The 25,449-nt window shown below is 44.3% G+C and overlaps 1 protein-coding gene across 9 annotated transcripts in view; it reads left to right on the forward strand.

Annotated features, from left to right (window-relative positions):
• Positions 1–25,449, forward strand: part of RALGAPA1 (Ral GTPase activating protein catalytic subunit alpha 1) — a 678,446-nt gene that overhangs the window by 446,048 nt on the left and 206,949 nt on the right. For all 9 annotated transcript variants that reach the window (XM_033952521.1, XM_033952520.1, XM_033952524.1 and 6 more), the window contains one exon: positions 3,293–3,448. In XM_033952521.1, the coding sequence (XP_033808412.1) occupies positions 3,293–3,448 (156 nt within the window). The remainder of the gene's footprint in view (positions 1–3,292; positions 3,449–25,449) is intronic.

The raw sequence follows: 25,449 nt of genomic DNA on the forward strand, positions 1-25,449 counted from the left end.
CAATACACTAGCAATGACACTCATACTCCTCTGCATGGGGAACCCCCTAGAAAACTCATCCTCATGTAGCCTCAAGTTACACTTTAGCTGGGAATATACCAGTAGTCACAATAACAAGCCAAACAATAGTGAGGGCAATATAAACAAAAGGATACGTCGAATGTGCCAATAGAAAAGTCCAGCAAACAAAACTAAGGAGAATCAGCTCTAGCATCTGGAGATCTAGTAGGCTTTTTAGGTAGAGTGTTAAGATAGTCATGAACTGCCTCCAGTGATTTAAAAGTCCTCCAGCCACTCACCATGAAAACTTTTACAATGGACAGATATAGGAGCATAAAACGCTGTTTGTGTGCAAATAGTTCAGAGCAGACTGAAAAAAAAAAAAAAATGACGTCTTTTCTCTAGGAACGCTGCCGAATAGTCTCCCCATTGAAACAGTGAATCCTTTCGCAGTTTATATTGTTTCAAAAGTGCAGTTTTGTGAGCATAATTGTGAACCTTTATGATGACCGCTCCTGGCTTCTGCCAATCTTCCAGCCGGCAGCCTAGCCGGTATGCTCTTTCCAGACATACCAGACTGGTTCCAGCCAGCAGTGGCAGTTTCACCTGCAACCAGGCCTCCAGTGCGGCCAAAAGACAGGCATTGGAAAGTGACTCCAGAAGACCTACGATTCTTCAAGTGTTCGAGTTTTTCTGCTTGTGATTTCAGTTGCTCTCGGAGGGAGTTGAGGTCTGTTGAAGTGGCGCCAACTACATCCTCCATTGCTGCCACTCGCTTTTACAGTGCGTCGAGTTGTCTCAGCTAATAAGTTCTCCAGGTTAGTAAGCTGCCCAGAGAGCTGTGTAAAATAGGGCTCAAGCGCCTGCACCACTGCTGTTTTTAACGCTGCTAGGTGATCCGGAGATAGAGCAAATGCAGGTTTGTTCACTCTCGCTACATCTTAGGCTCTGACCTCTGCTGCTTTTCTTTGTCTTTCTAGCTGTTTTTTCCATTCATCACCAGGTCTGAGTGCAATAGAAATTTGTCCATAAACAGCTTAGTTGATTGCGATGATAATTAAAGTCGAGGAAAGACCCAATGGGAGCAGATGGAACCCAGGACCCTAGATCTCAGCAGAAGCGTATCCTGCTTCACTCAGCATGTCACATGACTCGAAGAACCAGATATTTTAAAAGAAGTCATGGTAGCAATTAAAGCTTCATTGAAAAACAAGTCACCTGGCATTGATGGTATTCCAATTGAATTAATAAAAGGCTCACATAACAACAGCAACCTAACTTTTTGGTCTTGCTTCAGGATACCTATTCTCCCAATTTCAATTATATAAGTTGAACAAAAATACTCATAATGTTTGCATGTTTATGTTTCCATCTGTTAAGGCTTGTTGCTATAAAAGATTTTTAGACAAGACTGTCGCTTTCCAATTAGGAAAAATGAATTCCTGGTTAAGTCCTTTGATTTCCCAAACTCAATCATATCATGCCTTCAGAAAGTTATTGAAAACTTATTTGTTTGATAAGTTTGTATCATGTTAATTTTCTTGATTCTGTTTAACATGTATGCTTCACTGATTGTACAGTCATTCTTAATTGTTAACCGCCCGGAACTTACAGTTGGGCACTATACAAGAAAAAGGTTTTTTTTTTATTATTGTTGTTGTTATTATTATAACTGATTTCACCACATTCTCCAACAATGAATTCCAGAGTTTAATTACACATTGTATGAAGAAATATTTTCTCCAGTTTGTTTTAAATCTGCTACTTAGTAGCTTCATCGCATGCTCCCTAGTCCTAGTATAGTCAAACCTCGGTTTGCGAGTGTTTTGCAAGACGAGCAAAACATTCTCGCAAATCTTGTCTCGCAAACTGAATGTTGACTCGATTTGCAAGCACCCCTCGAGAACTGGCATCGCTTCCCCCCCCCCGGTGCGTTAACCATTCAGCCTTACCCCCCCCCCATCTGGCACCGGCACGCAGCCCACAAGACGTGCCGGTGAAAGAAGTTCCTGCCTCTTGTCTGGGCCTTGAGCATCTGCGCATGCTCAAGGCCTTCTGGTTCTCACTCTCTCCGAATCTCCATAGAGTCCTATGGAACAATTCTTGTTTACAAATGCATTACTTCATCCAGTCAGAATCAGTCCAACAGCTTTCCTATTTTGCTTTCTAGCTGCTTAAGGAGATTATATGACTGGTAATATTCAGTAGTGTTGAATTCCAGCCACTCAAAAATTCATGCTATTCACAGAATGACACTCCATGTAAAGATAGTTTGCAAACTAGCCATGAGTTGCCACAGTACGCCAACAGTTATAGTTCCATTTACTGCTGACTTCACCTACAAAACCTGCAACTTCAGAAGAAAAACCTCCAATTAAAAAAAAAAACATCTTATTCAATGTTTGTTATTCAGACCTTAGGAATCATAGTGTTTAAAGATCCATTGTTGCTGACACTGCCAAAGCAGCCACTGGATATCTCCCCAGTGTATAGAGGGCTGTATCTGTTCTAACCAACACACAGAAATTCACTGAAATTATGCTGAGCAGATATGCAATGTGACACCAAAGGTTCTGATGATTTCTAAACCATCACAAAATGTCTGTGCTCTCTAAGAGGAGTCTTAAGTACACAAGAAATGTATCCTACATTGAGTAAGGCATATGAACACTGAAACACATGAATCACATGTGTGGAGTCACATAATCTTTCCTTACGATAAAAGATGTAACATGATATGTTTACTGTATGTTCTTTCATTGTATACTGCTTTAAAGCTTAATATAATAAGTGGTTTATCAAATTAACAAACAAAATCAATTCAATACTGGTAACATACTAAAGTAAAAACTAACATTTCATATCACAAAAAACACTCTGCCCCTCCTATAAAGAGATTTAAAAAAATTAATCTGATCTGAGGAAGGGTTACCTTTGAAAGCTCATCTTAAAATGCATTGAGTTAGTCCATTAAAAAAGGTATTACCTAATTTCCTTTGGTTTTTTTGTTTTATTTCTATTTCTTATGTAGTAAAACTGACTTGCAATTCACAGAGATTAAACTATCTTTTGTTTTTGATGTTTATGTATGCCTCTTTTATGCAATATAAACAGTTAGTAATTTAATGCATACTCCACTTGCTCAGACACTGCAGTGATTTCCACAGTATAACCAGAAAGTTAGATCAAGCATCAGTTTTAAATAAAAACACAAGATCTGATCCCATACTATAATTCATGGATTAGAATATGTAACGTGGGTTGAACTTTGGGTTAATATTCTTTCTCCTAGGTGAATCTAACAAACCATTGTGGCTTTCTGGGAGGATTACAAAAGAATAAGAGCACTGGACTCACCACTCCATATTTTGCTACCTCTACAGTAGAAGTTATGTTTCATGTGTCAACAAGGATGCCATCTGATAATGATGATTCTCTAACAAAGAAGGTGGGTCTTCTGACTGTTTCCTTTCTTCACTGTTTTCAGCTTTTGTGTTGTACATAGAAATCAACTTATCCTACTGTATACTCACTAAATAGGTTTAAACTTTTCATTGCCACCAGTCTCTCTCCATCCCTCTATCTTCCATCATAGTATAATTTCCATAACCATGTAGATGAGTGCATATTGCCCTATTACTGTACAGTAGCGTAAGTATTGTGGTAGTCTGTTCCTTTCCTCGCCATATTATGCAGTACAGGATGATTACTCACACAGGTCTGCACCTTCCCTCCCCATAAGGATGAGTTACATGGCCCTCTATACCACTCTTTACCCTTACTATAGTTTATAGGAGTAGGAGGCATGTGGCATTTTGCACCAAGCCATGCTGTAATACAAAACAGGATCTCATATAACACATTGCCCTATCCCTTACCTGCATTATAGTGTACTTCTCCTTCCCTCTGCATACTATTTTATAGCATTCTACCACTGAAAAAAAAAACGGAAAAGAACAGAAGAGAAAACCAGTTAAAATATCATAAAGACCCAATCTGGGTGCAAATTCACTAAATATCCATGCTATACCAAAAATTATGTACCAGAAATATAAATTTCCTTTGTTTTTCTGTTTTTTTAAATTCATAATACAAAGCGGAGACAAGACCTCAGTGAACAATGGGTGCTAAAATTTAAACTCTGTTAGCAATAATCATCATCATAGGTCTTAAAAAAACCACACTATTTTTCTTTAAATATAAAAAATATTCAACAAAAAAGTATACTTCACTCTATATAAACATAAGCAAAAAATAAAGCAATTAACTTTCAATATTTTAGCAGATTCACTGAGATAACTAGCATAACTGTTTACCCACTCTGAAATTTTTCAGTGTATTAGTATTAGTATTTCACCAAAGCATCATCAGGGGAATGCCATAGCATTTACAGAGATGTGCTCAAGTTGGTATATGTATGTATGTTTCTATCTATTTACACACGCACATATAGTATAAAATTTTCAGTTATTTAAATTTTTGGTCTTTTTTTGATTGAGCTGAAGAAGAAAAGCTGTGTACATATGAGTAATTTGCTATTTTCCCCATGGAAACTATGCAGCTCTGGAACAAGAATACTAAGAGCTCCTTTTACGAAGCCGCATTAGCGACTTTTAATCATGCGCTAACCGAAAAACTACCGCCTGCTCAAGAGGAGGCGGTAGCGGCTAGCGTGGCCGGCAGTTTAGTGCGTGGTATTACGTGCGTTAAACCGCTACCGTGCCTTCGTAAAAGGAGCCCTAAGTGTTTCTTTTCCCTAAGCCCCCTTTGGCTTCCCTTCTTTCCTGGAAACATCTGTGACTGAGAACCTGGACTGAGACTATTGCTGGTGTCGCCTCACTAGTGACATCACAAGGGTGCATGGTAGCCATTATCAGCCCAAGAAAGACGCTGGAGAGATGAGCACTGATGAAAGAACACATGTGTGCTCTCTCGTGTGGAAGTCAAGCAAATAAGGTGGGGAATTTATACAGTGAATATTTTATTTAACAATTTATGGTATTGATCAAGATGGCCGTACATTCTATCCCTGTCAGATATTGTGGCTAAGATACCCAACTGACCCCTTATGGGCCGCTGTGTCCCGGCCCGACCGAGCAGGTCACGTGTGACTATGGTTCCTGTCCTTCCCAGTGCCTCCCAAGCACACTGCCGAACTATGTTTTATCAGGAAAACTTTCGAAACAAAAAGAAACTTCAAACAGTTTCAGTATTTCAAGGAAAACTCCTGCTTTATTTTTCCTGGGTTTCATTCACCCTCAAAATAGTCAGGCTTGTCAGGATTCCAGTTCTCAGGATAAGGTCCAAACACAGCATAAGAAAAAAAAAAACACCTTTTGTAATCTACATGGACCGTACTGGCCCCATTATTATCCTACAGAAGTATCAGGATTTGGAAGGCTTCTTATCCCTTCCCCAGCCCCACTGGTGGTAAAATGATTTTTATACGTTCCAACAGATTCCTTCACTTTTAAGCACCAAAAAAAAACAATTCACAGTTCCTTGTTTCTGCCAAACATTTGGCCCTTGCACTGCTATGTGGCACCTGGGCCTGTGCACCACTAGCCTGGCTGGGTCGGCTGTCAAAACTTCACTTTTCATAGCCTGCTCACCCAAAACTACAAAGCTGGGATTTTATTTAATACAGCCCAGCCATTTCCTGGTCTTCTCCCAAGCTAGGGTTCAGGGCAGTAAGGTCAGGCAACTCTGCCTTATACTTTCTTAAATGGGGAGAAAAAAACCCTTACAGGATTTTCAAAGAGAGGAAAAACCCCCAAATAATTGTCCCAGTACAAAAGCCAAACATAAGCGTCTAACATTGTCTTCTCTCTCTGTTCTGGAGCCCCTCTCAACAGGCCAAAACATTCAGCTCTGGGCTCCCGCTTCTATAGTGAAACAAAATTAAAAATGCAACAGGCTTTATAAACTTTCAGAGAAAAAAAAAAACTGTTCCAGATTGCTTCACTAAAACTCCATAAATTTAGGGCCTTTGAAATACACTCCCAGTCCATTTGAGGAAAACACTCTCAGCTGGATACAGTTCCTCCATGCAAGTGTCTCCTGGCCCGTCTGAATTCCCAGCTATTCTCAGCTCTTACCCGGCTCTTCCCTCTCTGCCTGTGCTCTGCTGCTGGAAAAGGGTTCTCTCTATCTCTGCCCCTCCCCCTTGATTAGCTCTGGTCTGGCTGATTCCTGGCCAGAGCACATTCTTGCCTTTTCTTAAAGGGCCAGACTTAAAAGGAGCAGCAAAGAAATATTTCTCCTTTTTGGGCTGTACTAAGAACATAAGCAATGCCTCTGCTGGGTCAGACCTGAGGTCCATCGTGCCCAGCAGTCCGCTCATGCGGCGGCCCAACAGGTCCAGGACCTGTGCAGAAATCCTCTATCTATACCCCTCTATCCCCTTTTCCAGCAGGAAATTGTCCAATCCTTTCTTGAACCCCAGTACCGTACTCTGCCCTATTATGCTCTCTGGAAGCGCATTCCAGGTGTCCACCACACGTGTCCCGGCTCTTATTCTGGGCACAGGAGTAGGACTAACATAGGCTAGTTCTGGTTCACAGTCCATTATTTCAGGGTCAGGGAAGCGCAGCGTAGGGGTCCCTGCCACAATATGGATATGGGTGCTAATGGACGATTGCCAGCACCTAAGTTTGTGAGTAGGATAGTGCTTTAACAGATGTTGTTATTAAGTGGTCCGAGTGCTTTTCAGTTAAAAAAAATTTGTTATTGAATGCTCTCGTTCAGTAAAAAAACCCAAAACTATTCTGTTTGATTTGGTAATAGATAATAGACAATCTACTGTTGATCCCATTCTAAAAAATAAGGGATTAGATTTAGACCAAATGTCTAGCTACTGTCCCATTTCTGTTGTGCTTTTTCCGGAAAAGGTACTAGAGAAATTGATTCTACAACAGCATAATAAATATGTCCAATTTGTAGGATGTTTAGATCCCTTCCAATTTGGATTTTGGAAGGCTCACAGTATTGAACTATTGCTGACTTCTGTTGTTGACATCTTAAGAGAAGGTTTTGATTGTTGTGTTTCATATCTCTGGATTTCTCCAGTGCATTTGATACTGTCAGCTTGGAGTTGTTGAAATTATCAAATCTTGGCATCAGTGGTGAGCTACTCTCATGGTTTTCTTCCTATTTGTTGGGACGATCCTTTATCCCAGGACAAGCAGGCAGCATATTCTTTACGCATGGGTGACGTCACCGACGGAGCCCTCGGTACGGACCTTTTTAACTAGAAAGTTCTAGTTGGCCGCACCGTGCGTGCGCGAGTGCCTTCCCGCCCGACGGAGGAGTGCGTGGTCCCCAGTTTCTTCGTTTCCGCGGAGCAAAGAAGACGCGTGTTTTTTCAACGGCCGTTGAAACTACCTTTTTTGCCTTCCCGCTCACGAATTTTCTTGTTGTTTTACTTTTCTTACCTTAAAAAAAAAAAAAATTTTACTTTCTTTTTTCAAACTAGCCCCGGCGGGACCTGTTGCCACTATACAGGCCTCCGGGTTTGATTTTGCGGAGGCCGTATTCCCATTCATGCCCCCGCAGCCAGGTTTTAAGAAGTGCCAGCGGTGTGCACGCCCGATCTCTCTCACTGACCCACACAATTGGTGCTTGCAGTGTTTGGGTCCTGAGCATCGGGCGGACTCATGCACCCGCTGTGCCACTCTTAAAAAGCGAACACTTAAGAATCGCCAGATTCAACAGAACATCCTATTCGGCACCGGGACTGCGATGGAATCCTCTGCGTCGACAGCGGTACCGCCAAAATCGACACCCAGCACTTCGACGACGCCCGATCCAACATCGGCGCCACCGGCGCCAGGTAAGCCGGCTAAGAAGCCTTCCTCTTCCCTCGAGCGCCCGCCAGCCACAGTGGCGGCACCGACCATACCGGCTTCATGCCGGCCCCGGAAACGCTCCGCCCCAATCTCGGTGAGTGCCTCGTCATCGGCCTCCTCATCGCCGGGGCGTGGAGCGGCACCTATGGAACCGAAACAGAAGAAAGCGGTTCCGGTGCCACCCCTGGATGACTGCATCGCGGCCATCCTCCAAACACAATTACAGGAACAGCTGCAGCATCAACTCCAGCACCTGTTACCCACTATCCTGGCACCGCTCCTTTCGGTACCAGACCGGCCCGAGCCCCGCGCCGAACAACCGGTATCCACCCCATTGGTGCCACTTAATACGTCCATGCCGATTCTCTCAGCTGAACAACTCCGTGCCCATCCTGTAGTTCACTCACATACCACTACAGATCCGCCTCGGGACCGGGCGGGACACCGTTCTTCCCGAGACCGGGACCGACACCGATCTTCCTCTCCCGGTACCGTTTCGGTGTGCTCGAGCAAGTCTCTATCTAAGACCCACCATACCGAGCCTTCCACCCCGGTTTCTCGGCACGCGCACCCGGAGGTCCGGGACCCGGACTTATGGGAAGAATCCCCCCCCCGGTACCGAGGAGGATATCTCCTCATCGGACGAGGAACCCTCAGCGCCCGATACCACTTCCAAACCTGAGCAATCCTCGTTCTCCAAGTTCCTCAGGGAGATGTCAGCGGCTTTGTCTCTCCCCCTAGAGTCAGACTCCAAAAAATCCCAAGCCTTTCTGGAGGCCCTGGATTTTGAACAACCACCTAAGGAGTTCCTCAAGTTACCCGTGCATGACATACTCCGGGAAACCTTTTATAAAAACTGGGAGAACCCTCTTACGGTCCCCGGGGCCCCCCGCAAGTTAGATAACCTTTACCGGGTTATCCCGATCCCGGGGTTTGATAAACCTCAATTGCCCCATGAGTCTCTCCTTGTTGAGTCCACCTTAAAGAAATCTCAGGGCTCCAGTGTTTATGCCTCCACCCCTCCTGGCAGAGAGGGCAAAACTATGGACAAGTTTGGCAAGCGGCTCTACCAGAATGCCATGCTGGCTAACAGGGTGAACAATTACACGTTCCACTTTTCATTTTACATGAAACACCTGGTCCAACAGCTGTCCGCCCTTCAAAAATATCTCCCAGAGAGGAAGATTCCGCTTTTCCAGCAACAAATTTCCAGTCTCCTTCAACTGAGAAAATTTATGGTCCGCTCTGTCTGCGATTCCTTTGAGCTGACCTCTCGTGCCTCTGCCATTGCTGTCGCCATGCGCCGCCTGGCTTGGCTGAGAGTATCGGATTTGGACATCAACCACCAAGACCGTCTAGCCAATGCTCCCTGTCTTGGGGATGAACTTTTTGGGGAGTCCCTGGATTCCACCACCCAGAAACTCTCGGCCCATGAGACCAGATGGGACACCCTGGTTAAACCCAAGAAAAAGGCTCCACCTGCTCGACCTTACAGGCCACAGTCCTCATATCAACGCAGGTTCTCAGCCAGACCACTCAATCCACCTTCGCAACAACCTAGGCGGCCCCGCCAGCAACAACACCACACCCAGGCTCGTTCTCAATCCAACCAACCTGCCAAGCCTCTTCCACCTTCCAAACCCTCTCAGCCCTTTTGACTCCTCTCTCCAGGGCATAGCCAGTCTCCCGCCTTCATTGCCTCTTCCTCAACCAATCGGAGGCCGTCTCCACATCTTCCTCAGCCGTTGGGAGGCCATCACCTCGGACCAGTGGGTCCTCAACATCATCCGCCACGGCTACTCTCTCAACTTCCAGACTCTTTCACCAGACAATCCTCCTGTAGAGTCTACTTCTCACTCCTCCCAAACCCCCCTCCTCCTGAGGGAGGTCCAATCCCTCCTTCTTCTCAATGCCATCGAAGAGGTGCCTCCGGACCAAAGGGGTCAGGGATTCTACTCCCGCTACTTCCTGGTTCCCAAGAAGACAGGAGACCTCCGTCCCATTCTCGATCTCAGGGACCTCAACAAGTGTCTAGTCAAGGAGAAGTTCAGAATGCTCTCCCTTGCCACGCTTTACCCTCTTCTCTCTCAGCACGACTGGCTATGTTCCCTGGACCTCAAAGAGGCCTACACTCACATCCCAATCAATCCGATTTCACGTCGCTACCTACGATTTCAGGTACAGCACCGTCACTATCAGTACAAAGTGCTACCTTTTGGCCTCGCTTCATCGCCCAGGGTGTTCACCAAGTGCCTTATTGTGGTAGCGGCCTTCCTCAGGTCTCACAACCTCCAGGTGTTCCCCTACTTACACGATTGGTTGGTGAAAGCACCTACGTCTCCACTTGTGCTACAAGCTACTCATCACACCATCTCTCTCCTCCATCTCCTGGGGTTCGAGATCAACTACCCCAAGTCGCATCTACTCCCCACACAGCGACTTCAGTTCATTGGAGCAGTTCTCGACACCACACTAATGAGGGCGTTTCTCCCCTCCGACCGTCAACGGACCCTGCTCCACCTCTGCCGTCAGGTGCTCCTTCATCACTCCATTCCTGCCCGACAGATGATGGTCCTCCTGGGCCACATGGCCTCGACGGTCCATGTGCTTCCGCTGGCGCAACTCCACCTCAGGACACCTCAATGGACTCTTGCCAACCAATGGTCACAGACCACGGATCTTCTTTCTCATCCCATCTCTGTGACATCGTCTCTTCAGCAATCTCTTCAATGGTGGTTGAACTCCTCAAATCTTTCCAGGGGTCTACTTTTTCATCCACCCCCTCACTCCATGACCATAACCACGGATGCCTCCCCCTATGCGTGGGGAGCTCACCTGGGAGATCTACGCACCCAGGGACTCTGTACCCCGCAGGAGCGTCAACATCACATCAATTTCCTAGAACTCAGAGCCATGTTCTATGCTCTCAAGGCCTTCCAGCACCTTCTCTGCCCTCAGGTTCTTCTCCTGTGCACAGACAATCAAGTCGCCATGTACTACATAAACAAGCAAGGCGGCATCGGATCGCGCCTCCTTTGTCAGGAGGCTCTCAGCATCTGGACTTGGGCCACGGCCCGCAATCTCTTCCTCAAGGCTGTCTATATCCAGGGCGAACAGAACTCCCTGGCCGACAATCTCAGCCGCATCCTTCAACCTCACGAGTGGACTCTGGACCCTTCCACACTCCACTCCATCTTTGCTCGCTGGGGCACTCCGCAGGTGGACCTCTTTGCAGCACCTCACAACCATCAGCTGCTCCAGTTCTGTTCCAGACTCTTCTCTCCTCATCGTCTGACCCCAGATGCATTCCTGCTCGACTGGAGAGATCGGTTCCTCTATGCCTTTCCTCCACTTCCTCTGATGTTGCGGACGTTATCCAAACTCCGCAGGGACAGGGCCACCATGATTCTCATCGCTCCTCGGTGGCCTCGCCAACACTGGTTCTCCCTCCTGCTTCAGCTCAGCTCCAGGGAGCCCATTCCTCTTCCTGTGTTTCCTACTCTACTTACGCAACAACGTCAGTCTCTACTACATCCCAATCTGTCTTCGCTCCACCTGACAGCTTGGTTTCTCTCGGGCTGACCTCTCCAGAGAATCTGTCTCAGCCTGTCCGTCTCATTTTGGACGCCTCCAGGAAACCGGCCACCCTCCAATGTTACCATCAGAAGTGGACCAGGTTCTCCTCTTGGTGTCTACGGCGTCATCACGATCCCACCTCTTTAGCGGTGGAAACTGTACTGGACTATTTGCTCTCTTTGTCCAATGCTGGCCTCAAATCTACCTCAATCAGAGTCCACCTCAGTGCCATCACTGCGTTTCATGAGCCTATCCTCGGAAAACCTCTCACGGCTCATCCACTGGTTTCCCGGTTCATGAGAAGCCTCTTCAATGTCAAACCGCCTCTGAAGCCTCCTCCTGTCGTCTGGGACCTGAATGTGGTTCTATCAGCCCTCATGAAACCCCCCTTTGAGCCTCTTGCCACAACCTCGCTCAAACTTCTCACATGGAAGGTGCTTTTCCTCATTGCCATCACCTCTGCCAGGAGGGTTAGTGAGCTGCATGCACTGGTTGCCGATCCACCGTTCACTGTTTTTCACCATGACAAGGTGGTTCTGCGTACCCACCCTAAGTTCCTTCCCAAAGTGGTCTCGGCTTTTCACCTCAACCAGTCCATTGTGTTGCCTGTCTTTTTCCCGAAACCTCATTCACATCCTGGGGAACAGGCGTTACACACTCTGGATTGCAAGCGTGCCCTTGCCTACTATCTTGATCGTACAAGGGCTCACTGCTTGTCCCCTCAGCTCTTCCTGACCTTCGATCCTAACCGTCTAGGTCGCCCTGTCTCTAAACGGACGCTGTCCAACTGGCTTGCGGCCTGCATCACGTTCTGTTATGCTCGGGCCGGTCTGTCACTGGAAGGTGCTGTCACGGCCCACAGGGTTAGAGCTATGGCTGCTTCTGTTGCTTTCCTCCGTTCCACACCCATTGAGGAAATCTGCAAGGCCGCCACCTGGTCCTCAGTTCACACGTTCACTACTCACTACTGCCTGGATGCATTCTCCAGAAGGGATGGGCACTTCGGACAATCTGTACTACAGAATTTATTTTCCTAATGGCCAACCATCCCTCCTCCCTCTCTGTTAGCTTGGAGGTCACCCATGCGTAAAGAATATGCTGCCTGCTTGTCCTGGGATAAAGCACAGTTACTTACCGTAACAGGTGTTATCCAGGGACAGCAGGCAGATATTCTTACGTCCCACCTTCCTCCCCAGGTTGGCTTCTTAGCTGGCTTATCTTAACTGGGGACCACGCACTCCTCCGTCGGGCAGGAAGGCACTCGCGCACGCGCGGTGCGGCCAACTAGAACTTTCTAGTTAAAAAGGTCCGTACCGAGGGCTCCGTCGGTGACGTCACCCATGCGTAAAGAATATCTGCCTGCTGTCCCTGGATAACACCTGTGCTTTATTGTCAGTAAGGATTCTTTGGCTTCTGAAAGGAAGATAGTAAAGAGAGATGTACCTCAAGATCAGCGCTATCTGCTTTGCTATTTAACGTCTATATGATTACATTGGGTAAAAAATTTTGATCCTTGGGTGTTGATTACAGAATATATGCTGATGACATTCTGGGGTTTTTCCCTATGAAGGACAATCTTCAGGAAGTTGAGTTGGATTTATCTAGGTATATGAATGAAGTGAATGTTTGGATAAATGAACATGGATTTCAAAATTTGTTAAAAACTGTAAACCACTTGAGGGTTACTCCTTCTATTACAACATTTAGGAAAGCATTACCTTTTCTTGCAAGGACATAACCAAGCACCGGAAGCAAAAATCATAATATATTAGATAACACAGGGGTTAAACACTGAAAAAGTTAGCATTTTTCCAAAATACCTTAGTCAGTGAGGTAATACTATGTTATCTTCCACTGCCAGGCATTTCAGTTAGGTTCGTTAATACTAACTGCGTCATGAAGGAAAGAGGAAGTAAAAATAAAACAAGTTATTTCCCATTTGTACTTAACACATTAAAATGAAAAAGACAGCATCAAACCTATGCCAGCTTGATTACATTTACAGATTATTTAATTATTAAGACTTAAATAATGAGAGAGAGAATGCATCTCCAAGTACGTTATTGTTAAAGAAATACTGTACTACATTTCCCAGAATTCTCAAGTGCTAACACATACAGACGCCCATTTCCTCTCTAACAGATTCAATAAAAACACACTGTTTAGAACTAAAAATATCTTATACACAGTTATACACAAATAATTCTAAATTCTGACATTCATTCCTGTAGAATTTAGACATCTGGGTCATTCCATATCAAGTGGACCAGGAGCCCACGCTCGACCCCCTTGAAATCCAACCAAATTTTACTGGGTGTTGTCTAGGGTCTCAAATGAAACTGCAAAATTTTTGGGATCTATCTCAATTTGGTCAGGAGCTAGGGATTGTTGAACAAAAGCAATCGATCCACTCCCATGCCTTGTGTGACCTAAAATGCCAACTTTGCTTAAGCACTGCAGCAGAAGGAAACTACCTAGGAGTCTGAAATTTTGCAGTTTGGTACAACACCTTGGGGCAAGTTTCTGTGCCAAGTTTGAAATCTTTCGCAAACGTGCTTCCATTTCTACAGGTCAGCAAAATAAGCAAAAAAAATTCACAAATGAAAAATTTTGGCAAAGTGTGGCTCCATATTGCTGCTGGTAGGTAAGTCAGCTGAGGATACAACTTTACCTGCAGACATGTACCATGAGGTACTTCTAAGATTTGCAATATGAGCTTTTACAGTCAAGTGAAGATGAAGATATGACCATCCCAAAAATATGGCTTTATGCATTTATGCAAATTTTCACTTGTTTTTCAGATTCAAATATCTCTAATGTGTAGTTGTTGTTTTTAAAATATCATTTGAAAGAGCATGTTTCTTGCTACAGAAGCTATCCTGTTTCATCTTGGCCCGACCTTTCTTTGGTGACAATTAAAGCTTCAAAGATAAGCATTAGTTGTATATGCGTATGAATGTTTAACATTGAAAAGACCTATGTGGTAGCTAGAAAATAATTTCTATCCAGCTATACAACCAACCCTCAGTGGCACCACTCAGGACTCAAACATTTCATTGTCCTGAGCTTTATGTGTCTGCTCGTCACTGGGTCTTATGATGTATTTCATAGAGCTAAATACTTTTTTTAACTTTTTATCTATTTATATTTTTATACTTAGCTTAAAACTGTGGCTAAGTCTTCTTGGCTCGAGATGTCAGCATTAATAAGGGATGTCAAAACCGACATGTTTCGCCTAGATAGCTTTTTCAAGGCTCCATCCCTCTTTCCCACCGACAACCACTGGCGGTTACAGTGGTTGTCGGTGGGAAAGAGGGATGGAGCCTTGAAAAAGCTATCTAGGCGAAACATGTCGGCTTTGACATCCCTTATTAATGCTGACATCTCGAGCCAAGAAGACTTAGCCACAGTTTTAAGCTAAATATAAATAGATAAAAAGTTAAAAAAAGTATTTAGCTCTATGAAATACATCATAAGACCCAGTGACGAGCAGACACGTAAAGCTCAGGACAATGAAATGTTTGAGTCCTGAGTGGTGCCACTGAGGGTCGGTTGAAATCTTAATATGGTTGCTTGTATAGCTGGAAAGAAATTATTTTCTAGCTACCACATAGATATATGAAGTAAGCACCTAGATTTAAATATAGTGCTTGTGTTTGTGTAACATTGAAAAGAGGCATGTTTAACACAAACCATGTTGTATGCAAATGAACAAGGTACTCTGTCTAATAATATTTCAAATTTACAGTCCTCTAAAACTCTCATTTTAGGTGATTTTAACTTGCATGTGGATGTTTTATATAGTGGATAGCTGTTGAGTTTTTAAATATCTTATCAATTTTAGGATGGCATAAAATAGTAACTACCAAAATTTATATGAATGAACATCATTTAGACTTGATTTTTATGGATAATAAAATCAGTGGTCAGGTTGTGTTTATAAAATAAATTATCCTGTTCCTTGGTTGAATCATGGTCTGATATTTTGGGCTAAATTGGAATCGAGTTGTAAGGATTCTGATTTTTTGTTTTAAGAAATGTGATGATTATGAAGTATCAGCCCTGAAAGCAGCTTTAGTCCCTAGGTTGGAAAGGTTAGATTTGTGTAATATTGAAGATGCTACTAAAAGCTGGAATAGTGCACTATTAGAGTCATTAAATGAAATAGCACCATTGAGAGAATGTTACAGAAAATGTAATCACTCTTCTTGGTTCAATGATGAATTAAAAGCTCACAAAAGATTGGCATGGAAAGCTGTGTGTGAATGGAAAAAATATCCTTCATGTGTGACAATGGAGAATTAAAAATTGAATCTACAGCGTTATAGTTATGCAGCATTATTGTTATGCAGCATTATTAACTAAAGAGGAGTTTTTTAATTAGATTAAATCAGCTCCAACAAGAGAACTTTTTGTAATAGTAAACAGGTTAAGTACACTTAAATTGAAAAAAAAAAGTTAGTGCCATCTCAACATATTTGCTAAGGTGACTTCAATTTCACAAGAATTTAAAGCACTTCCTTTACCTTCTGAAATGGAATGTTTGTTAGAGTTGAAATATGTACCATATATACTGTGACAGGGAAGCTCCTGTCACGGTCCGAAAAGCAGTCAGACCAGCCCAGAGCAAAGTCTTTAAACCTGCAGACGCCAGGATAAATCAGGAACAGCCTGCTGACAACCACATTCTGACTCAAGCAGCAAGAAAGGAAAGTGGTCAGAGTGTGGCTCAGTCCAAAATTCAGGCAGGGAGGGCATGGAAAGCTGGAAACATCCCCTATCACTCCTTTCCCCGAGTCAGGGAGAAACCTGAACCTACTTGAGAAGGGGTGGAGTTAGCCTCCATAGTGTGCAGGTCAAAAAACCTCAAATAGGAAATCAGCTAGAGAAGGGGGGGGGGACGACACAGCTGGCTCTGATTACGGGAGCCAAACAACCCACGGTGTTCCTAACTTCCACAGGCTGCCTAATCCCAAGCAGGGACGTCTTGCCAGAGGCCAGCTCCCTGACGAAACTCTCGTGAAACATGTCGGGTCTCACCGTTGGCCCACAGTGAAACATGTACAGCGCACCATTACTGAGATAAGTAATTTAAAGTCTAAAAACGATAAAAATTGCACAATATTTAAAATTAAGCAGACCGGTGAGGAGTTCACCACTTGGATCTCCCCGTTGAAACACCTTGGTGGGACGGAAGAGTGGTGGTTCTGAGGTCTACTAAAATGCTTAAAGGAATAGTAAAATTATTTATTAAATTGTGATATGATATTTGTAGAGCACCTTAGAAATACATCAGAATATAAAATCCCATGGCTTGGCATTACCTCCAGGTACTGGGTTCGATGGCAGCCACCCTGAAAGTAGTTCCCTGGGCGAGGGCACATTTGCATGCCCTCCAGGTTGTTCTTGCAGCGTCATTCCCTCCAGCTGCAGTTTCCCTGGCTAGGGAAAGTGAGGAACAGCTTGTGCTGGTGGCTTCAGGACTACTTATCGAAGGGGATGCCCCTCTGAATATCCTCATGGATGACATGACCGATGTTAGCCTTTTTGGCTGGGGACCTATTGTGGTGGTCAACCGATGCAGGGCTAATAGATCCTTCCACAGAGAAAGTAGTCCATAAATCATCTGGAATTTCAAGCCGTTCATCTAGCATTGAGGTCGTTGGCGAAGCACCTGGAAGGAAAGGCAGTCAGAGTGTTCTTGAACAATGCCACCATAATAGCTTATGTGAACAGACGGGGAGGCACCAGAAGTCCTCCTTTAACTCTGGAGACCCAGCTGTTCAGGTGGGCGAAAGTTCATCTTCAGGCACTCTCCATAGCCCACATAGCAGGAGTGAAAAACATACAGACCAACTTTCTCAACCGGCAGACTCTAGACCCAGGGGAGTGGTCACTGTCCCAAAGAGTGTTCAACACCATTGTCCAGTGTTGGGGAAGACCAATGATGGACTTGATGGCTACAGCCAAAGAGACGAACTGGAAAGTGCAGGGTTGGATGCATTAGTCCAGCCATGGCCAGAAGAGAAGCCCCATGTATGTGTTTCCACCTTGGCCCATGGTAGGCTCAGTCATCTGCAGAATCGTGCATCACCTGGGACTTGTGATCCTGGAGCTCCAGATTGACTTCACCGGCCTTAGTATGCAGATCTAATGCATCGCCAATGAAACAGGTATATCAAACTACCAGTGCACACAGGGCCCCTCAGTCAGGGACCAATTTCCATGGAGAACTTTGGTCTTATGGCATGGCTCTTGAGCGCACAGCCTTAACCCGTAAGGGTTATTCGAAAGTAGTCATTTCAACTGTCTTTCAAGGAAAAAAAAAATCAAAGTTTGTGACTTATGCTAAGGCCTGGAAGGCTTTCTTGCGCCAAAGATCAGGTAGATCTTTTTGAGATGACAATTCCTGTAATCCTGGCATTTCTACTGGCCAGACTCTAAAAAGGCCTAGCAGTGGCATCTCTCAAAGTACAGCTGGCAAGCCTTGCGTGCTTCCGAACTTCATGAGGAAAGTAATCTCTGACATCTCATCTGTATGTGTCCCAGTTTTTGAAAGAGACACTCAGATTGTGGCCTCCGTTGTGCCAGCCTTTTCCATTCTGAAATCTTAATATTGTCTTGAAGGCCCTTTCAGAGCCTCCATATGAGTCTCTCCAAGAGGCGTCCCTTCTCGATCTCATGGTGAAGATGGAATTTTGGTGGCAATAGTCTTGACGAGAAGGATCTCAGAATTTCAGGCTCTTTCCTGCAGAGAGCCTTTCCTCAGGATCACAGAGATGAGAGTTTCACTGCGTACGATTCCTTCCTTCCTACCAAAGGTTGTGTCTGCCTTCCATCTCAACCAAGATGTTTGTTTGCCTGCCTTTCAGCTTACTGGTTCGACTAAGCAAGATAAGATATTGCAGAGACTGGATGTGCAAAGAGTTTTACTCTACTACCTGGAAAGGACAAGTGATTCACAGTGTTCCAACTATCTTTTGTTCTAACCAGTCATTGCAGAAGAGGCAGACTAGCATCCAAAGCTTCTGTTACAAGATGGATTTGCATGGCAATTTCATCAACGTGCATTGGCTGTGGCAAGCAGCTACCTATTTCTCTCAAAGCTCATTCAACAAGAAGTGTGGTCTCCTCATGGGTGGAGTCCTGGGCAGTTCCACCTGAGGAGATCTGTAGAGCAGCTACTTAGTTTTCTCTGCATACCTTTTACAAGGTTCTACAGAATGGGCATGGCAGCTCGAGAAAATGCCACTTTTGGGTCCTCTGTTTTATGGGCAGGCTTAACTGTCCCACCCTAGATATGTGACACTGCTTTGGTACAATGTACAAACTCCAGTGTTTATGTAACAATGAAAGATTTAAGTTTTTATCTGGATAATCTTCTTTCTGTTAATATACACAGGAGTCCATATGGCCCGCCCTGTGGGTTTTGCAATTTGTCTGCCTTGGACACCTCTATAGTTCAGAACTGGAGTTCTTCGCCTGTAGTTGGATGAACATGTATAAATAATTTGCAGTTAATACCAAAATCTGCAATAGAGTAGACACCCCAGATGGTGTGAACAACATTAAGAAAGACCTAGTGAAGCTTGAAGAATTGTCTGAAATTTAGCAGCTAAAATTTAATGCTAAAAAAATGCAAGGTCATGCAAAAACTCGAGGGAATGGTAGAATTTAGGGGATGAAGAACTTATGCGCATATCAGAAGAGTGGGACTTGGGTGTGACTGTATGTGATGATCTTAAGGTGGCCAACAGGTTGAAAAGGCGACGACGAAAGCTAGAAGGATGCTAGGGTGCCTAGGGAGAGGTATAGCCAGTAGGAAAAAGGAGGTATTGATGCCCCTATATAAGACTCTGGTAAGACCTCATTTAGAATATTGTGTGCGATTCTGGAGTCCGCATCTTCAAAAAGATATAAAAAGGATGGTCCAGAGGAAGGCTACTAAAATGGTACATGGTCTTCATCATAAGGCATTTGGGGACAGATACAGGGAAAGGGGCGCGTATGGCACAGAGGCATTGGAATGGGGGGCACAGAGGAGAAGGGATGCCAGCGTATAAAGCTTATCTGCAGTAACCATTATCTCTTCTATCTCCACGAGATCCCACATAACCTATCCCACATAGAAACGTAGAAAGGGTGGTAGATGTGTGGAACAGTCTCTTGGAAAAGGTGGTGGAGATAAAGACTGTGTCTGAATTCAAGAAAGCGTGGGATAGGCATGTGGGATCTCTTGGAGAGAGGAAGAGATAAGGTTACTTCATATAAGCTTTATATGTTGGCATCCCACCTCCTCTCTGCCCCCCATTCCCATGCCTCTCTGTGCCGTGCGCGCTCCTTTTCCTGTATCTTTTAAACTTCGGTGCAGGCAGCCATCAACTTGCTTCCCGCTTCTGCTTCGGCATTCTCTGACGTCACTTCCAGGACCCGCGCCTAGGAAGTGACGTCAGAGAGAGCGCCAAGGCCGACATGTACAGTAAGTTTGTGGCTGCTTGCGCTGAAGTTAAAAAGATACAAGGGAGGGGGCGTAGCTCACCCTCGCTACACCACTGTCTGAGATACCTACCAGATGAGGCTCTCATATGTAACACAGCAGAGGGTTGCCCACTTTTTTGAATCTGCTTTTAAGGCCTATCTTAAAACCACTTGTAAAGAACCCATATCCATTTGTCATTCCCTCTATAGTCTCAAAGACCTTATTACAAATACAAAAGCACCAGGGCAAGGATGTTCTCGGTAATGGCCCCAATGTCGTGGAATGCCCTACTGAAGGAATTAAAACTAGAAAAGGACACCAGAAAATTCAAGTAAGGGATAAAGACTGTCCTTTTCTCAGAGTACTTAAACTGAAATTATGAAGTTGACAGAGAGAGAGGAAACTAGAACTTTCAGGGATGTGCGTAAATAGTTTATATTTAGTTGAAATAGCCAACCTCCTTAGGAAGTATTCAAATATATAGTATATTTAGCTGCAATAGTAAGCCTAGTGTTATATGTGTATATATGTAGGACGATTGATTTGGTAATGCATGTGCATATAAGTAGGATGATTGACTATGGCATTATCATGCCAGTATTAATAACTTTGAATTGCAACACCACCTCCACAGAGCTCAGTGTATTTCAATATAGAGTCCATATATTGTAACACCTCGCAGAAGCTCAATGTAACTCTGTATGGTAGTATCTCTACAGAATCTCATGTACACCACTCTGAATTGACTTCCCAGTCATTAGTAGCGGTATAGAAGCTCTCAATAAACATAAACATAATCTGCTGAGTATTGGGGGGATGTATAATTTTATAAACTTCTATCATATCCCCTCTGTCTTTTCTCCAAGCTGAAAAGCCTTACCTATTTGACCTTTATCATTTTTGTCATCCTTCCTTGAACTTCTCTTCTAGTTCTGCTATATTCTTTATGAGATGGCACAACCAGAAATCTATTATGTTATCAACCAAAATCAAATCTTCCATTTATTTCTTTTTTTTATTATTATTAAATCTTTATTCATTTTTAAACTTATAATAAGTGTGATAACATATCCATACAAATAACCATAAATATATCACTTAATAATTAACAATGATACATATAATATTCTCTTATCTCCCCCCCTCCCCACACTTATCTATCATATAATCAATATTTATACAACATGTAACAATAAAAATACCCTCCCTCCCACCCCATAATTGAACTTGTAAATTTAAGGGAAACAAGATTTTTCTAATCATTACAATACTTTGTTAATGGCTCCCAAATATCTTGAAATTTCCTGAAACAACCCTGTTGTATTGCAATAAGTCTCTCCATTTTATAAATATGACATAAGGAGTTCTACCAAAAATTATAATTTAATCTATTCCAATTTTTCCAATTATATGTAATTTGTTGAATGGCAACCCCAGTCATTATAAGTAGATATCTGACTTTTTGCTCTCATTGCCATACCAAACAGCACAGTATCATATGATAATGCCACAGAGTTATCTAATAAACAGTTAATTTGGTCCCAAATTGATTTCCAAAAATTCATAATGAATGGACAATAGAATAATAAATGATCTAAAGTCCCTGCTTCGAGATGACAGTGCCAACATTCATTAGACTTAGAGCTATCCAATTTTTGTAAACAAACAGGGGTCCATAAAGCTCTATGTAACAGAAAAAACCAAGTTTGTCTCATAGATGCCGACACTGTACATCTCATCCTCCAAGACCAAATTCGTGGCCATTGAGATGCATTAATTTGTTGCTTAATCTCAATGCTCCAAATGTCTCTCAGACCTGTATTTGTTTTTTTCTTAATAAGTCCAGTTAATAATTTATACCACTGAGCGGCCTGGTGACCCAAGAAGTCTGTCTGAAAACATAGGAACTCCAGACTATATTGATTATTAAGGTTTTTCCAGTCAGGGAACCCCGCCTGAATGGCATGCTTCAATTGCAACTAGAGAATGACACGGTGGCGGTTTACCCGCTACTGCGTTTAGCCGCGGGTAACCCGCCAAAAACGGGGAATGAAAATTAGCAGCCTCTGCGGGGACGGGGACAAGGCCATCACCGCCCCGTGGAGCGGTGAATGGTCTTGTCACTGCAGTGAGGCATAAAGGATCGTGCGGTCCCCGCAGTGCCCACCCGCATGTCGGCTCGATCGTTTAACCAGCTTCCTCTCTCCACCTCACCTTAGTTTGCTGGCTTTCTTTTTCGGCGACCGGAACGCTTTCAAAAGAGCCGCGCACGCGCGGCTGCTCAGTATTCAATCTTCTGCTCTGACTCAACCGGAAACAGGAAGTTGCAGCAGAGCAGAAGATTGAACTTTGAGCAGCCGCGCATGCGCGGCTCTTTGAAAGCGTGCCGGTCGCCAAAAAAGAAAACCGGCAAACTAAGGAGAGCTGGAGAGCAGTAGCGTACCAAGGGGGGGGCGGAAGGGGGCAAAAAAGGTAATGGCACCAGGCCTTGGAGCACCGAGGCAGACCGCTTCTCCCCCCTCCCAGCCGAACCCCCGCTGACCCTCCTATCTCTCCCCCCCAAGTGAACCTTTCCGACCCTCCCAGCGAAAGCAGCAAACCTCCCTCCAGTAGCGTCTGCTTTCTCCTCCCTCTGCCGCGTCACTGATGACATCATCAGTGATGCGGCAGAGGGAGGAGAAAGCCGCGAAGGAGGTTTGCTGCTCTCGCTGGGATGGTCGGAAAGGTTCACGGGGGGGGGAGAGATAGGAGGGTCAGCGGGGGTTCGGCTGGGAGGGGGTGAAGCGATCTGCCTCGGTGCTCCATTACCTTCTACGGGCAGCAGCAGCGTTTACAATTCGCTGCTGTTGCCGGCTTCAGGCCTTGTTCTCTGCCGGGTCCTGCCTACTTCCTGTTTTCATGAAGACAGGACCCGGCAGAGAGGAAGGCCTGAAGCGGGCAACAGCAGTGAATTGTGAATGTTGCTGCTGCCCGATGAAGTTCAGGACATCGGGGAAGGAGCAGGAAGAAATCGGCTGCTGGCTTGGGGGTGAGGGTAGGGAAAGAATCGTGGAAGTGGAAAAATTGACACGATGGCTTTGTGGGGGCTAGGGGGAGAGAGAAAGAAAGGAAAAAATAAAGAGGGGGGGCCAGGGGGAGAGAGAAAGAAAGGCAGAAATAAAGAGGGGGTCAAGAGGGAGAGAAAGAAAGGCGGGACGAAAGATGAGGGCCAGGGGGAGAGAGAAAGAAAGGCAGAAATAAAGAGGGGGGCCAGGGGGAGAGAGAAAGAAAGGCAGAAATAAAGAGGGGAGCCAAGGGGAGAGAGAAAGAAAGAGGGGGGGGGGGCAGGAGAAGAAAGAAGAAGGATCAGAAGAAGGACCAGAGACTCATGAAATCACCAGACAAAAAGGTAGGAAAAATGATTTTATTTTCAACTTAGTGATCAAAATGTGTCCGTTTTGAGAATTTATATCTGCTGTCTATATTTTGCACTATGGCCCCCTTTTACTAAAACGCAATAGCGGTTTTTAGCGCAGGGAGCCTATGAGCGTCGAGAGCAGCGTGGGGCATTCAGCGCAGCTCCCTGCACTAAAAACCGCTATCGCAGTTTAATAAAAAGGGAGGGGGAATATTTGTCTATTTTTGTATAGTTGTTACTGAGGTGACATTGCATAAAGTCATCTGCCTTGACCTCTTTGAAAACCCGCGGAATATAAATGATAATTAACATTTTCTCTGCATACAGCGTGCTTTGTGTTTTTAAAATTTTATTGTTGGTAGATCATTTTGACTTGGCCACAAAGGTAAGGGAGAGGGAGGGAGGGGAGCTGCTGAAAGACATCTAGTAATCCTTGCAGGCTTGACTGTGCAGGGAATTATTTTTGTAAAAGAATGTTTTGTTATGTGACTAGCATTATATAGACTTCAATTTCTATGAATGAATAGAATGAAAATGATATAAAATTGCTTGCTTGCGGGGACCGCGTGTTCTGGCTCACACAAGGAAGGAGGGGGTGAAAGGGAAAAAGTTTCTCTTCCTTGGAAATAGATTCTGAAGTGACCTCATCAAAGAAGACCAGCACCAAATGTACAAGAAATCCCTTAAACAATGTCAAAAGAGCCCAAAATAGAAAACTGCTACTGCCTTGAGACTCCATTATTGAAGGAATCAACTTGAAATCACAGAAGAGACAGGAAAAGGTTAAATGCCTCATGGAATCCTCAGGTACAAAACACAAACCAAATTGTGAATAAAATCAGAGCAGACAGTAAGAATTATAAAATTGATGTCATTATCCATCTGGAAAAAAAGGCGTACTAGAAATAATGCCTCAGCAATACAATTTTCAGAAGTTCTATTTGCTCATGGTAAGGGAGAAGAGAGACTGCTAGTGATGGTGGGGGGACTGATAGAAGATATGAAAGAAGGGTGGTAGAAAGGAACAGATGGTAAAGGAGGGAGGGAAGGGTGGTGGTGGAAAGGAATAGAACAGACATTGAAAGAGGGTAGAGAGGAACAGACCCTGAAAGGAAATGTGGAAGGCAGAGTGGGGAGAAGACGCTGGAAGGGAAGAAGACAGATGCCAGACTATGGGGGAGCGGAGGGAAGAAGATGGGTGCTAGACGGGGATGGTGACAGGGCGGTGAATGGGATGGCAGTGGCGGTTACGGGGCGGTGAAAGGGATGGCGGTGACAGGGCGGTGAAGGGAACGGCGGTGACGGGGCGGTGCAGAGGATGGTGGGCCGGGGACGGTGCAGTGACGGGGACAGATTTTTTCCCCATGTCATTCTCTAGTTGCAACCATCTAAAACTCTGATTTAGTAAGGCCATATTTATGCTGCAACTGTGAAAATTCAAGCATTTTACCACTGGAAATAACATCCTCTAATATACGTATTCCTGCTATCATCCAATGCTTCCAGACAAGTCTTTCTCCGCCAATTTGAATCTTGGAGTTCACCCAAATAGATTGATTTGTAGATTTGTGAATTGGAATATTTGTTAAATTACTTACATACCGTAATGTTTTCCATGTATCAGCTAATATGCTATTATCTTTACTATAACTAGGCATTTTGATACTGAGCAAATGACATAGGTGTAATGGAGACATGAGTTGCCATTCTATCCATAACCAATCTGGAAGTTTTTCCATGAGCTCTGGGAGGACCCAATACATACCTTGGCGTAAAATATAGGCTTGATGATACCTATAAAATTTGGGAAAATTTACCCCTCCCTCTGAAATTGGTCTTTGTAAAGATACCAAGGCCACTCTAGGAGTTTTACCCAGCCAAATAAATTTTATAAGAATACTATTTAACTTTTTATAAAAGGACCCCTGAAAATAAACCGGCAACATACCCAACTGATAACAAACCACAGGCAAGATCATCATCTTGGATTCTCCCCCACCATGAAAGATGTAAAGGATTCCATTGCTCACACAATTCTGTAACCTTCTGTATTAACAATTTTTCATTTATTTTTATTGTTTCCTCAAACGTATTTGTAATCCAAATGCCTAAATATTTTATTCCATCTTCCCTCCAAAGAAAGGGAAATG

Source organism: Geotrypetes seraphini, chromosome 7 (assembly GCF_902459505.1).
Source record: "Geotrypetes seraphini chromosome 7, aGeoSer1.1, whole genome shotgun sequence".
In the NCBI taxonomy this organism is placed as follows: domain Eukaryota; kingdom Metazoa; phylum Chordata; class Amphibia; order Gymnophiona; family Dermophiidae; genus Geotrypetes; species Geotrypetes seraphini.